The following is a 16,473-nucleotide window of genomic DNA, read 5'->3' on the forward strand; positions in this document are numbered from 1 at the left end:
ATATATATATATATATATATATATATATATATATATATACACACACATACACATATATTTTTTAATAGGAAATATATTCCATGGCTCAAATTGAAAAAGCTTAAAAGGATGAACAGTGGTAAAACTCCTTCCTACCCCTTTCCCTCAGCCTCCCAGTTTCCCTTCCCAGTTATAATTACTTCTTACATATCCTGAGATTATTTTATGCACATACAAGCATTCCCTTTTTTACTGTACTATATGCCTTAATACAGGTTTCATAATGAAAATAAAGGCCAAAGAGTGTTGCTGTAACCAACCAAAAAAAGTGTCCTCTAAGCACTGATTACCTTGTAAATCAAGAATTTATAGCTAGGATCACGCTCTCCCCCACCTACTCAAGAGCTGATCTCAGTAGCTCCTCACTTCATTCTTATGCAGTGTGTCATCCCATAAACTCTGGTTATGACACTGGTTGTGAAGGTACTGCCAAGGCCAGATGCCATGGAAGGGGCCAACTTTTACAGGGCTTGTAAGAGAAGGGTCTCAAGTTCATAAGGAAAACTACTTTCTTTTCCCAATATAATGATGAATTATTCTAAAATGCATTTATTAGAACTCTTAATCCATCAATATTTTTAGAATTACAAACTTCCACCTGATCTGAAAGTACATTCATACTCCATCATAGGGATTCTTAACTTTTTGGGGGGTGGGGGTGGGGGTGGAAGGGATCAACAGTGCCTTTGAGAAACCAAAGAAAAATGAAAACAAACAAACAAAAAACCACCTATATGCTCCCAGTGGACTACAGACATACTTGCCCAGGGACATCAGGATATTAACACCTAATCTCACTAACAAGCCAAGATCAAGGGATCTGCCGAAGAGGTTGTAACAAGGTACATATACGGGAGATGATGTAAGAATCAAGTAGATGCCAGGAAAAGAATGAGTTAGTTGCTTGTCTGAAAAGACAAGATAACTGAGCAGATCACTGCTGAAACACTGTCATTTTAAATCTCAAAGCAAAATTATTCCAAGAAACTGATTCTATATGTAACTCAATGACCAATGAAGCTAAATACAAAATAAAATGAAATAATATATGCTCTTTGAATCTCATCACAACAAATGACTGTTCTTTTATTGTTATTCTCTATATGCTTGTAGAAATAAAATACAGGTAATTTAATCTTGATCCTTTTTTAGCAGCATGGCCCTTCAATTGAGAAAAAAAATTAGAATGAGGTGACAGAAAAACATACTTCATTGAAGAATAGTCAAAAAAAAGACGATGTACAAATTAACTGACAATTAAGACAGCACAGGAAACAGAAGCTTCCTCAGCAGCCAATTAAGTTGGTGACGGTTTCTTTTCCATTCATAGTAACAAAGATAATACTAGATCCCAGCCAATTTTAATGAAAAATTTCATTTATTTTCTTTCTCAAAAGTTTTATTAATTCTTTTTATTTAAGAAATTATAGGACCGGCCCGGTGGCGCACTGCTACAGTGCGCCGCTTGGGAGTGTGGTGGCGCTCCCGCCGAGGGTTCGGATCCCACGTACAGACTGGCCGCTCACTGGCTGAGTGAGCTGCGGGTGCAACACCGAGGGTTGTGATCCCGTTGCCGGTCCTGGTCCGGTACGGGCGCGACACTGAGGGTTGCGATCCGTTGCCGGTCATGAAAAAAGACAAAAAGGAAAAAAAAAAAAAAGAAATTATATATCAATGTATGTGTTTTAAATCAGCTAAACAGTTTGAATGAATGTAAATATTTATTTTCCAGTTCCTTAATATGGGTAAGAAAGTGATAACATAAGTCCAGGAACTCAGAAATGCTAACACAAAACCTAAATATAAGCCTGAATTCTCAAATATACATGAATCCAATGTGGCTAATTTCCACTCCCTTTTCAAAGCACTTTTCTTCTCATAGAGCTTTGACCTGTAAGTTTTAAAGTCTTTCAACTGTTCTGCTTAAAATTATCTTTAGGAACAAAAAAATGCTTTTCAGTCATCACTTCCTTTATGGATATCCTCTTTAAATCAAAGTAGAGCATCTCATAATAAGAGATTTCTTATCTCACAGATAAAGAAAAAAGCACTTGGATGTCTTTAAGATTTCCTATCTGTTAAGTCAGACAGCAAGTTTGCTCAACCATTAGGGAAAAAAGTTGCATGCTAGCCAGGAACATGACTCCAACAGCTAACATACAAATGTGCACACATTTTCAGACACATGGTAATAAAAGAACAATCCACAATTCATTGGTACATATGACGTTTGTCCTAATGAAAAAATGAACATAAGCAAGACTGAATGTGCTGAAAATAATAGTAATAAGTCATGTAAATGTTATGTGGAAATATATATGATACGTGATTATGAAATGGAAACCAAATTGGACAAATAGACTGCTCAACCACAAATTTAGATGCTAGCTATAAAAACTAAATGTGAACTTTCAGAAAATTCACCCAAAAAACAACTATAAAGTTTATTTATAATTTGCTACATCTTCTAATAAATATAGCACTTGTTATGAATTTCCATAATGTTGTATGACAACTATAAAAGGCTCATGGAAAAATGAGAAGTTTACAAAGACATACAATTTCTAATGAGTGCAAACTGGCAAATTTTATTTAAACTTAATGAATCCATATAACACTGGACTGCACGGTCTCAATTACCGAGTTTCATTATAACACCATCCTTAGGGGTTATATTATGGCACTACCCAACAGGTAAAAGTGCTTCAATAAGGGCTCTTTGGCAATTCCATCACAAACCCCACTGGATAAAATCACCTCCCGCCAACCTTTTGCTGAGCACTACTCCCTGATAAAGATTACAAAGGTTTCAATGTGTTTTTTTCAGGTTGGCATGATACAAATGGCAACAGACAAAAACAATGTTAAAAAAAAAAAAACCAAATAAAAGGCTGTACACAAGAACTTGTTTATTGCAAACAAACAAACAAAAAAAAAAAAGAGAGAGAGGGAAAGAGAGAAAATGGTCTGAAGCACAACATATAATGTTAAGAATTTAAAAGCATCTTACATTCTGCCCTAATGGCAGCATAATTAATAGCAACAAACGGCCGTCTTGCTGCCTTCCGCAGCCGGAGAGTATTTTTGCAGACCTGACGAGCAAATTTTGTGAAATATGTAGTATGAAGGAAGAAAGCTTGGCGGGTCTTCACTGCAGACTTTGGACTCCCAGTGTTTCGGACTGGCATCCCCTGCATGGCCTGGCGGGACACGTGACTTCTAACACGGGGGTCCTGCAAGATCAGAAACCAACATTTAAAGAATAGAACTTGCCAAAACACATTACTACAGGCATTATGCTCAAAGCAAAGGGCAGGTTTTACATCTTCCACTGAAGTGTCTGTAACTTAGTACCCTACCTCTAAAAGAGAGACACAAAAAATGTGCACTTTGGGGAAAGAGGTGGGGATTGGAGAAGAGAAGTGGGTGGGAGGTGTAATACTGTACTTTTGTATAACAATCCAAAATCACATTCACAATAGTAGGAAAATGCCAAGGAGGCTAAGTAGATTTTTTTTTTTTAATGTCAAGGAGTCCTGAGATCCCATCAGAACTGAAAAAAAAAAAAAAGCCTCCCTCTGGTAGACTAGACATAGATGATTGACATCTTCAATCTATGAAAATTTTACCAAAATCATATTTCAACTACTGTTCACCTTAAAACTAAGTCCATAACTTCCTGACCCTCCGCAATAGCCAGGGGAAGAAAAAAATCCTCAATTTGTATTTGTAACTTTATGCACTAAGACACATTTTCAACAGTATCTAAAGGTTACGCACTGTTTTCTTTTCTTTTCTTTCTTTTTTTTTTTTTTTTAAAAGATGACCGGTAAGGGGATCTTAACCCTTGACTTGGTGTTGTCAGCACCACGCTCACCCAGTGAGCAAACCGGCCATCCCCTATATGGGATCCAAACCCGTGGCCTTGGTGTTATCAGCACCGCACTCACCCGAGTGAGCCACGGGCCGGCCCATACGCACTGTTTTCAAAAGCAATTAAACATTTAATTTGTAGGCTCTTTACACCTCCCACACACATTGTTCTTTTGTCTAAGTAATCTCACAAAACCAATATTTTGAATACCTGAAAATTTTTTATTTCTCCCTGCTTCCCTGAATATAATGCTGCTGTGTCTGGATATAAAAATAGCTTTGTTCATTTTAATCCTATACTGTACTAATGTTTCCAAGGAATGATCCAGCCACTGAAAAGCGTGACATTTTTCAACACTAAAAAGACTACTGCTTATGTACCTCTGTAGTTGGGCTGGGAGATAACTTCTCTTCTTCTGACTGGGTGGGCATTTTCAGGCCTCCATATTTTTTCCAATAGAGCCAACAAGTTGCACATAATCTACACTGCATATTAGGTGGGCCCCAAGAATACCACTGGTGAGACTGTGTAGCTAAAGATGGAGGAAAAAATAAGAAGAAACAACGAATACTATATAATTTACATCAATACAAATATAATCAAATATTTCAAAAATATTCCAAAGCCATCTTAGTTTACAATGTTATTTTTCTTTCCCCAGCTTACAAGCTATACATGGAAGTATGATATATACATATATATTTTAATACCCAGAATTCATTAAGTCATTCATTTCTATTATATATTAAATGCCCGTGGCATCTACTAAGAGAGGCTATGAGATGAAATATCCTATATTATGCATTGTGCTGCTGTTTTGTTAATTAAAAATATTCTTTACTGTGTACATTTTTGGAAATAAGTTCTCAGAAAGATATTATTACTATTATTAGTATTTAAAACCTAAATTCAGGTTTCCAAACCTGTGGTTCAGAAACCACCTCAGGTTTTATTTAAAGTGCTCAGAGGAGCCCCATTAGTAAAGTCAAGAATCTGAAAGAAACAGGTGTCTGTTTTCCATTCCTTTATTTTAATCGAAAAGATAAAATACTTATTTTTAATATTTCTGCCTTTAAAAACAGAATCTCTTTCAATACTATAAATCCATATCAAGTGCGCATCTGCGGCTGATCTCACCACATGCTTCAGACCTAAAACTCAGTTGATTTATCACTTGGCTGCACACTGCAAGCCTATGTTTTGTTTTGCGGTCTAAATTATTGGCACATAATGTTTAACGTATACCCACGATGGGTCTGAAGTTTAAAATAAAAAACACTAATGTTGGAACATTAAGCTATAATGACGTACAAAAAATTATTATACTTCTTAAGTTTGCCTTGGAATATTCTTCCTCTGACGTGCAAGTTACCTTCATCAGATCAAAACGTTCAAACAGTACATCATGCTCTCAAGGAGCATCTCATGGATGAGAGTCAAAACAAGAAAAGAAGGGACCATTATGTGCAAGCTGACTTTTAGTTTATTGGGAATAATACTCTACACTCATCATGTGTTGTTTTTGGAGGATTCCTAGCAAAGGAAGCCTAAAAACCTATCCTCTTATAATTTAAAACAAATAATAAGTCAGGTTGATATATTTTTTCCTCCATATTACATTACCAAACCCTAAGGATAATGGCCTTAGAGATTTTTTTTTTTTTAATTTTTGGCCACAAAACAAGTCTTATCATAGAAAATATGTTCTCTGACCATAATAACAGAAGGAAATTTAGAAAATTCACAAATGTGTGCAAAATAAACAACACTCTCCTAAATAAGCAATGGATTAAAAAGAAATATCACAGGGAAATTAGAGAGTACTTTGAAATAAAAATCAAAGTGCAATAATTCAAAATTTATAGGATGCAGGATTCATGCAGCCCTTAAAGGAAAATTTATACTTGAAAACACCTGTATTAAAATTTTACATTCCTTTCTAACGTATTAATCTCTTTGTAAATTTCCTCCTTCGTATCCTGTATTTTTTTTCTTCTTTCTTTGTGCTGTCTAACTGAATCTTCTCCTGCCTCAGTGAGTTTAAGATTGTTGCTCAGAATTCCTTTTCAGTCATTTCAAGGGTTTCCTGCTCTATAGGGTCTGGTATTTGAGAATTACTCAGGCCGGCCTGTGGCTCACTTGGGAGAATGTGGTGCTGATAACACCAAGGTCAAGGGTTTGGATCCCCATATATAAAAGTATATTTTTACCCAAACTAATCATGGCATGTCATTTTAATAATTTATCAATAAATGCCTTTCTCCTTAAATACTTAAATTTAATTTAAAAGTATCATTTGATAAATAGAAAACAACAAATTCTATATTTCTATAAAGAGAAATCATGTATGTATAGTATATTGACACATTTTATGATGAAGATTGCTTAAAATAATATATGAATCTAAATAAATATTATAAAATTGAAATCATTTATTTGTCATGCACACATAAAAATAACAGAATTATTATTTGGAGGAATACATGTGAGTGTGAAAGTGGTTTGCAAGTCAAAAATAAGACAAATTAGGGTTGGCCGATTAGCTCAGTTGGTTGGAGCATGGCACTGATAGAACAAAGGTCTAGGATTCAATCTCTGTACCGACCAGCCTCCCCTTCAAAAAAAAAAGGCTGATTAAGCCACTACCATTTTTTCTGCAGGGTTCTTTTTATTACCATCTAAGTATACATAAACTTCAATATCCAAGGAATTCTCAATTCAAAGACATTTATGATGCTATCCATGTAAAATCTTGACTCAAAGAATCTAGTTTTCCACAAATTGTTTCCCTTTGTGCTCCCAAGGTGCAGAAAATGGTTAGACACATCCCCCTGGCACCATTTCTAAGATACCAGCAATTTGTCTGGCTCACACCTTCCTTGAGATCAGGAGAGATACTTATACGATTTGGTTTTAAAAGCCTTTTCTAATGCTGCAGCCTGGTGTGAAGCAGTCACAAACGTCCCTTCAATTCCTATGTCCTTAAGGCAGTAGGCTACATCCATCCCCAAAGAGCTGCTGAGAGCCAAAAACTGGGCACCAAGCAAACTTCCAGTAAACATTAATTTACTCCTTTCTCACACCCCTGGCCACCTTGATTAGAAGGAAACATAGATAACATCACCAATACTCCATTAAGAGACTATATTCTTGCTTGAGATTTTAAATAAACGTATAAAGTGTATCAACTACTTAACAGTTCATCTCACCAACCCCATTTAACACCCAGGGCAAATTATAATACTGCCATCATAGATTAATACATACAGCTGGGCCCTGTGGCCAAAAGCAAATATCATGGAAGAGCATCTCCCAAACTGATGCCCACAGGGAACCTGGTTTGAGGATTTTAAATAGCAGTTTATCCACACACAGGTCTTTCCTACAGAATTGTTTGGTGCTTTAATTTGTCAAAGTATACTGAGAAACTCCAAAAGGGAATTTGATATGTATCACTGGACCACGGTTACGGAAAGCTAATACAACTCTGAACACAGTTAGCAAATACTGCCATGGAGTACTCAACAAACATGGGACTTCACAGAAATAAGCCAAAGGAAACCCAATGCCTAACTTTAGTGTGTGGTAAATAGTAGGATTCAATGAATGGCCCCTTTATTTCCATACAGAAGGTAAAGATGGGCATCTACTTACTCTGAGGAGACATGGCTCTGCCCTCAGCCCAGTACTGACCCCCGCACCTTCCAGGAGCCTCTCAACAACTCCCATACCGTGGTGTCAGAACAGTTCCCTGTACTTAACCGATGACAAGCCTCACACAAGAAAAAAAAGCCCTGCTGGAGAAAACTTACCATAGCAGCTCTCACAGGCTCGCCCTAAGAGGGGATTCTGAGGCTGAAACGTGGTCCCCACAGCTCCATTCACAGCGCCAGGCTTGCCATTGCTGGTGGATATTTGGTTGGGATTTGGTTTGCTGCTTTCAGTGAAATGTAAAGTGAAGTCATAAAATGATTTGTATAACAAGACAGAAAGCTCTACATCTCAGTACTAATTTATCTTAACTAAACGTAAATAAACATTTTTAAATGTTTGTGAGGAAAAAAACTGGTAAAATCAAGGTGATAAAATGAACCCAAACCACTCATCTTTACAAAACATGTTATATAAAAACTAATCTCTTACACCTGACACTAACAAAATAAATGTATCCATATCTCTTCGCCATCCAAATACAATTTCCTTGAACAACCTCTGACGCTTTTGAAAGATACAAGTTATTAAGCTTTATCACTTATCATAAATTATCCTGAGAAAATAAAGTAATTTTTTGGATCAGGTAAATTAAGCTAAGGGCAGCTTTGTTGTGTTTAGGGAGAGCCACTGTCCCATTCTTGCTGCTGGTGTGAGTGCTACCAACTCTATATACTAGCTCTCAAGGGATCTACACAAAAGCAACGCGCTCAACAGAGATACCTGTGCAGCAGAGTTTAATAGGGCCTATCCCTAGAGGTAAGCTAGCAAGCATTTCAGGAGCTTCTGACTGTTCATGATAATAATTTCTGCTATGTTTGAATTTTTATGAGGAAGATTACAAAGCACTTGAAATTAGAAAAGCCAATAAAGGTATTTTGAGGTTTTTCATTTTAAGAAAACATTCAGGTGGAAATAGACATCTTTCAGAAGTCTACATGCAAATTTCCCAGAGAACAAGTCAACAGAGCCATTAATTCCTTGGAAACATGTACCCCAGATTATCTTGGTTCTTACTGTGCAAACATGACTAACTTTTCCCTATCTAGAGTAGGCTAACTCCTCAGCTTATAGGCCAAGCCCAAGCATACTGCACTGGTGTACATACTATGTCCTCAATAAACTCATAATTCACTTAACGTATATTTCTTCATGCCAGTTGGCTCAGTTGGTTAGAACATGGTGTTATAACACCAAGGTCAAAGGGTTCAGATCCCCATAACAGCCAGCCACCAAAAACGAACAAACAAACAAACACAAGTATATATTATTTATTCAGTGTCTAGTAAACAAAAGTCTCTGACCTCAAAGAGTTTTCATTCTGGAGGACCACTCATGTCTATTTGCTAAGCAGAAAATGAACAAAATAAACTAGCAAATTATTTTCTAGAAACGAATGCTGAATGTCTAGGTGCAGACTATATTCTGTCTTCCCGTGGCTACTGAGGCAATGAGACATCACAACCACCAAGACACATGGAATCTCCAGAGAGTATGCTCAGGGGCTTCCCCTTCCCACAATTCGATTGCATAAACCTGGTCTGACCTGACAGCAAAGATGCTTTTAAGATTTATTTTTGGTGTTGTTACTATAACTCTCAGGTGATACCACCACCACCACCAGAAGAAATCATTTAACCTCTGTGTACACTGAGTTCCCTATTCTATAAACCAGGGCTATTATTTACACTTCTAACCAGTGTCAGCAATGCATTTTGAAGACAAATTGGTTTTAAAAGCACATTTTATCAGAAGGTACTTCTCTTCTTATAGTTTCCAGCTAAAAATGTACAAAACGAAAAGTGATGATTTAGAATGACTAAGATTTCCAAGGATATGTAATAATATTTCCAATTTTTAAAAATATATAAAGGGCCGGCATATGGCTCACTTGGGAGAGTATGGTGCTGATAACACCAAGGCCATGGGTTCAGATCTCTATGTAGAAATGGCCGGTTAGCTCACTTGGGAGAGCATGGTGCTGACAACACCAAGTCAAGGGTTAAGATCCCCTTACCAGTCATCTTTTAAAAAAATAAAATAAGATAATAGTAAAATAAAAATAAAAATAAATAAATGACCACTTCTTAAAGTCAAATGACGGGCCAGAGGTTTCCCAGAAATATGAAAAATTTCTGACCTTTTTTTTGGACCGATAAAGGGATCACAACACTCAGCTTGGTGTCGTCCGCACCACACTCAGCCAGTGAGCGCACTGGCCATCCCTATATAGGATCCGAACCCACGGCCTCGGAGCTAACAGCACCGCACTCACCCGAGTGAGCCACGGGGCCGGCCCTGAAAAATTTCTGACATTTAACCCAGAACTAAATATATGTGTCGAAAAAGAGCTAATACGAATTTACAGTTGAGCTGACTTAAAAACAAATGATGGCAAACACAGATTCAGTTGAGCAAGTAACTCAATTTATCATGTTATCTGATTGACTAAACCACTGGCCTTACTTATAATGATCACAAAAGGGAAGGAAGTGTGCCAAGACAGCATATAGATGTGTGAATCACTTAAAATATGTTCTGCAAAACCAAGTACCTGTACATTAATTCTCAGGGGGCAAATGATTGATGTCACTGAAAATTTGTGACTATAAGACAAACAAAGAAAAGGTTTTAAAAATACATTTTAAGAAATTGCCCCTCCTTTTATCTAATGCCCAAACCTTCCCTGCTCTCCAATTCGTGCTCCAGATTCCAACACTTCAGCCCTCTTGAGAACTCTGTATACTTGATTCTCTTTCCTGGGCCCTCCTTATACTATTTACACCTATTTTTTTCCATTTAAAAAACTCTCCCATTACTCTATCCCAACTTACCCCTCAAATCCAAGAGCTTGCTCTCACTTGAGCTTCTCTCTCTCCACTGTATGCACTTCCTTGGCTCATATGTAGTCTTCAGCACTCCATTAAACATCACCAATGACCTCCATGTTGCTAAACTCCCTGGCTATTTTTCACCAGCATCCGACACTGTTAATCTCCCGTCTCCTTGAATCGCACCCTTCTGTCAGCTTCTGTAATACTCTACTCACCTGGCTATCCTTTTTTAACTATCATACTCTATCTGATCTATAAATACTGGATTTATTCAAGGCTTGGTTCAAGGTCTTGATCTTATTGCTCTCTCTCAGAAATCTCATCTATGGTTTCAAACACAATTATTGTATATTGATGAAGCTCAAATTTCTAGCTCAGATATTTACCCTGAGTTTAAGACCAATATATCCAATATATTGGCAGCATACACAAAACCTCTGTCTGGATAGAACAAGCTCAGAATGACCTAATCTGATACTCTGCCTGAGCTTCTGAGGTTGGGGAATAGCACGGCAATCCACCTAATTGTGTTAGCCAGAAACCTCGGATTCGAACTTGATATGCCCCCTCCCAAGTCTATCACCTCCAAATATTGCACCACTGCCAGAGCCACTACTCGAGGTCAAGCTAGTGTCATCTTTCCTCTCCAAGAACTTCTCAACAGGTCTCCCTACATCTACTCTTACTCCTCCTCTCCAAACCATTTTCCAAAATATAGCCAGTGATTTTCTTAAAGTATAAATCTAATGATGACACTTCTTTCTTTAAAAGCCATTTCCTCTCTTCACTCCTTGCCCTCGCCTACTATATCAGCCTCCCATGGCCCACTACTCTCTCATTTCATACCAGCTACACTGCCTTTCTCTCTGCTCAACTATGCTCTGCCCTTTCCCATCTCAGGATCCCACTAAACTGGAAAGCCTCCACAATCTGGTTAATTCCTCCACCTCCAGAGTGCACTCGAACTCACTTCCTCAAGGAAGCTTTCCTGATGGCATCAACTGAATCTGGCCCTCCACTATAAAATCTCACTTAAGTTATTCTTCTCCATCATAGGTATCACCACACCAGGGGACTTACAGTTTTTTATCGTCTGTCTCTCCCACACTAGAATAGAATGTAAGCTCCAGAGGAGAGCCTGTCTTCTTAACCTTTCTACCTCTTGTACTGAACAGAGTGGTTGGAATATAGGAGACTGGCAGGCTCAAAAAAATGACAGAATAAAATACTTAATTTTTTTTTTTTTTTGAACATTCTATTTTAGAGTTAATTTGGAAATACTCCAAAGGATTCAGATTCTTATCCAACTCAATAACTGAGCTGTATCTCTTCTGTTTATGTATATGATTTATATAACTTTTTAAGAAATATGATTAGAAAGTGTCTTGAACAGGGCCGGGCCCGTGGCGCACTCGGAGTGCAGCAGCGCTCCCGCCACAGGTTCAGATCCTATATAGGGATGACCGGTGCGCTCACAGCGCTCACTGGCTGAGCGTGGTGTGGCCGGTCTCAAAAAGGACAAAAAAAAAAAAAGAAAGTGTCTTGAACACCAAGGTACAGGGTTCAATCCCTATACTATCCAACCACCAAAAAAAAAAAAAAGTGTCTTGATTTCCAAAAATCATTCACATAGATTAGGGGGTGCAAAACCTTTTTTGTAAAGCGCCAGACAGTATTTTAAGCTTTGTAGGTAATAATTTCTGTTGCAACCATTGAATTCTGCCACTGTAGCAAGAAAGTGGAGTTAAACAATACATAAATGAATGAGCATATTTGTGTTCCAATAAAACTTTATTTACAAAAACAAAGTAGGTCAGATTTGGCCTGCAGAATATAGTCTATTTATTTATTTATTTATTTATTTCCCTTTTTGTCTTTTTGTGTGACCGGTAACGGGATTGCAACCCTCAGTGTCGCGCCCACACCGCAACCGGCAACGGGATCGCAACCCTCGGTGTCGCGCCCGCACCGCGCTCAACCAGTGGATCGCAACCCTCGGTGTCACGCCCGCATCAGTGTCGCGCCCACACCGCAACCGGCAACGGGATCGCAACCCTCGGTGTCGCGCCCGCACCGCGCTCAACCAGTGAGCAGACTGGTCTCTATATGGGATCCGAACCCTCGGCGGGAGCGCCACCGTGCTCCCAAGCGCCGCACTCTACCGAGTGCGCCACCAGGCCGGCCAGAATATAGTTTATTGATCCCTGACTTAGATCAAGACTCGAAAGTCAATGTAAAGTAGGACAGAATCACTTATCTGGGTTACTTGGTCAAAACTGGTCAAAGGTGTTTTTCATTTGATAGTGGCAGCACTGTGAAGTACAAGAAAGACTGTATGCTTGCTTTTGAAAATCTAAGACACATGAGTCACAACAGTATTTTCTTTGGGGAGTGGCTCTTTTATAAAATGGTCAAATAAAATACATAATTTAAAAGGAATCAGAAACCACAATGTATGGGCCGGCCCCGTGGCGCACTCGGGAGAGTGCAGCGCTTGGGACCACAGCGGTGCTCCTGCCGCGGGTTCGGATCCTATATAAGGATGGCCAGTGCGCTCACTGTCAAAAGTATGGACTCTGTAAATTACATGTTTTTAAAATTAAGCCACTTATCTGCCTTGATAAAAAATTAGCGTGAAAGACCACAACTTATTGTCAATGAGATAATGGCCACCTAATTAAAAATGAAAATTGTCATTTTGATATGACAATGATTTCTAAACCCAAAGGATAATGACAGAATGCTAGACACCTGAAACAATAAAAACCTATACCCATTATTTATCAAACATTTACAAAGTATGGTTCTAATGGTAACTAGAATTTCTAATGGTAATTAGAACCAAAAAACGATGTAAAATTCTCAACCAAATAAATAACAGACCTCAAAAGAGCAATGCACACTACCCAAACAAAATCCATTCTATAATGTAGAAGTTTCAAAAGCTGCTAGCTTTCTGAAACTAGTTTCTCAGACAACGCAGTCTCATAGGTTAGTTTTCTGACACTCTCCTTTTAGCTTTAATAGAAGTACAATACATGCGTTCTTCCTCCAGTCCTTATGTTAGTCTACATGGAAGTTCTCTCACCAGCTCCTTTTTCTTTCTGAAATATCATTGCAATGCTATAATTGAAAGCAAGTCTCATGCTTTATAGAGGAAGAAAGTAAGATACACGAAGAAATTCAAATGTGGCTGAATCTGAACAAAATGACACATTTTGCAAGGACAGAATTAAGACCATGACAAACATTTTAAAAGATTTCAATTACTTACTAAGTCGGAATATATACTTGTTTCAGTTTACTCTCGGCTTCTGCTGCTTTTAGACGTTTCTAATTCAAAAGATGGATAAAATATTTTACATGTAATGCCTAACAATTATTACTACATCATTGTCTTAAAAAGTAACAAGAATATAAACATTAAAGCGTAATTCAAAAATTACCATTTTAAGACAAGCCTTTCTTTCATATGCATATCCTTAAACTGCAGTAACTTATAGGAAAAGTCAATAGATGCTGAGGTACATTTTAGACATAGATCTTAAAAATAAAACAGTGAACAACTCCATTTCCCATTCCTCCATGAGTGAATAAACAGGACTTTTAAAGTAACCATTTTTACTTTTCAAATTTAGTTTTTACTTTATGATGGGTCTTCAAAAAGTTCATGGAAAGATTCATATTATCTTTCATTTTTCCTTGAACTTTCTGGAGTACCCTCATACTTCTTACTTGCCTTTCTGAGAGGAAAAAAAACACACAATATTTGCTTTTAGAAGAATATTCACAGATGATTAGTTTCCAAAATCCATGCAAGAGACTGTGGCTATTCTAAGTAGAATTAAATAAGCATTTATCCTCAAATGTTGGGAGATATGCAATTAACTTTAAAACTTGACTGAACTCACACAAGATGTTACTGGAACCAATTAGGAGTCAAATGCAGGGAAAGAAATGGGAAGGAGATTATGTAACCAAATCTAGAAACTGATCAACACGATAACGGATGCAAATAGGGAAGAAAAGTAACATATGGCTGATGTCCAAAAGTCAGACAAACCAAAATATACGGCTATCCTCCTTTTTCCCAATAAGGAGAAAACAAAAACATTTAGGGTGTCAACTTAAAACTTTCAGAACAGAGTTGAAGTTTTTGGCAATAATTTTATGCAAATATCTTTCAACCATCCTTGATGCCATCACCTCCACCATCTTTAGGGACCGTTTCTGATTTGAACAACACAGGTTTCCAGACTACACGGTCTTCATTTCTACCTGTTTGAAATAAGCACTTTTTGAATTATATGTGATGTTGACACGGTGGAAATTTTTAAACAAGCCATGGGCACATTCACTATTCATGACCTCAACAACTCACTATGGTACTTTTTAAAATGACCCTTAAAATGCAGTTTTACCACATCCAATACCTGCCACTGTATCTTTAGGAAAAAAATGTCTGTGTTAAATATATTTGCCTCTTTTCTTTTTCTTTTTGGGCAGCTGGCCAGTACAGGGATCGGAACCCTTGACTTGGTGTCATCAGCACCACATCTACCGAGTGCACTAACCAGCCAGCTCCTGCTTTCCTCCTTCTTTATCAGTTCTGACATGTGACTATAAGAAAATAAAACAAATACTGACTGAAGCCATTTCAGGAAAATGTACCTTTCTCCAAAGGTAGTATTACTCAAAATAAATAGCTGAGAGAGTAACCTGAATTTAGAACATTTGAGAAGGACTCAAAAACAAAATGATTTTATTTTTAGAAATAATTTTTGAAAAAATCTTATGAACAGTACCAAATATCAAACTAGTAAGACTACCTACTACGGTTAAGGTCAAAGACTTAAAGAATACATCCATACAAACGTCACGTAAGGAAGTTCCAGAAGACCTTTAAAAATATCTCAAAATAGGGGCCGGCCCGGTGGCGCACTGGATAAGTGCGCCACTTGGGAAGTGTGGCGGCGCTCCCGCCCGAGGGTTCGGATCCCACATACAGACCGGTTGCCGCTCACTGGCTGAGCGAGGCGCAGGAGCAACACCGAGGGTTGCAATCCCGTTGCCGGTCCCCGGTCAGGTACGGGGGCAACACTGAGGGTTGCGATCCGTTGCCGGACACGGAAAAAGACAAAAGACAAAAAAATATATATATATATCTCAAAATATACAATTGATGGCACTGGTCTAAATTTTAATTCTTCATAAAAATACCTTGTTCGAGAGGTTTGTGCATCTTTGGTAATCCCCATCAACTACACTCACAAAGAGATGAATCAAGTCACATGCGTGGAAAATAATGCCTCCCTAGTGGTATCTTTCCCTGTCATCTTTCCAAAATATTTATCAAAATGAATGTGCAAGTCAAGAAATTATTAAGACTAAAATCTTAAAAAAAAAAATACCCTAAAGATGTAGATGTAAAGACAGTCTAGAAAAGATAAAGCAAACAAAACAAAATTTAAAACTAGTACATTGCTAAGAAATATTAAAATATAAATAGAAAGTTTACTTTAAAACAATTGGTAGCGATACAAAAAAATTACCTGTTGCACATATCTGTCAGTAGTTTTCCACATGTAATAATACTCAATGATGCTAGTCAATGACTTCCAAGGGAGCTGAAAAAATATTTAACATGATAATGAAAACAAACTACTGTAAAATTTGCTTTCCTTTAAAACCACTTCTTTAAATTAATGAAGCAAATATCCATATAGAAGATTCATTATAGAAGAAATGTCTAAGACTGAAATTAATTCTTAGCAAAAGGTACCTCAAACAAGTTATAGTCTAATAAAACACATTCCATTTATCATCTCCCAGTTTATGAAAAATTATAAATATTATGACTGCTACCGGTGGGGCTACAGCACAATTTAGAAAAGATGGTTAAATTAGCTTTAGCCTGAGGAACTTTAACTTCCAAACATGCTGGCTACAACTGGGTGTCATTTGGTTTCTGGCGTAATATTTCTTGCCCTTTTCAAAAAAACTCTATTTTGTTGC

The 16,473-nt window shown here is 37.5% G+C and overlaps 1 protein-coding gene across 2 annotated transcripts in view; it reads right to left on the reverse strand.

The window, feature by feature from the left end:
- MTA3 (metastasis associated 1 family, member 3) overlaps positions 1-16,473 on the reverse strand; it is a 194,699-nt gene that overhangs the window by 24,579 nt on the left and 153,647 nt on the right. Inside the window, exons 13-17 of one of the 2 annotated variants that reach the window (XM_008569556.1) lie at positions 16,011-16,085; positions 13,733-13,791; positions 7,726-7,847; positions 4,294-4,445; positions 3,050-3,272 (exon numbers count right to left, since the gene is read on the reverse strand). In XM_008569556.1, the coding sequence (XP_008567778.1) occupies positions 3,050-3,272; positions 4,294-4,445; positions 7,726-7,847; positions 13,733-13,791; positions 16,011-16,085 (631 nt within the window). Of the gene's footprint in view, positions 1-3,049; positions 3,273-4,293; positions 4,446-7,725; positions 7,851-13,732; positions 13,792-16,010; positions 16,086-16,473 lie in introns of both variants that reach the window. The other variant, XM_008569555.1, reaches the window with a different exon arrangement.

Source organism: Galeopterus variegatus, unplaced genomic scaffold, assembly GCF_000696425.1.
Source record: "Galeopterus variegatus unplaced genomic scaffold, G_variegatus-3.0.2 Scaffold511, whole genome shotgun sequence".
Lineage (NCBI taxonomy): Eukaryota > Metazoa > Chordata > Mammalia > Dermoptera > Cynocephalidae > Galeopterus > Galeopterus variegatus.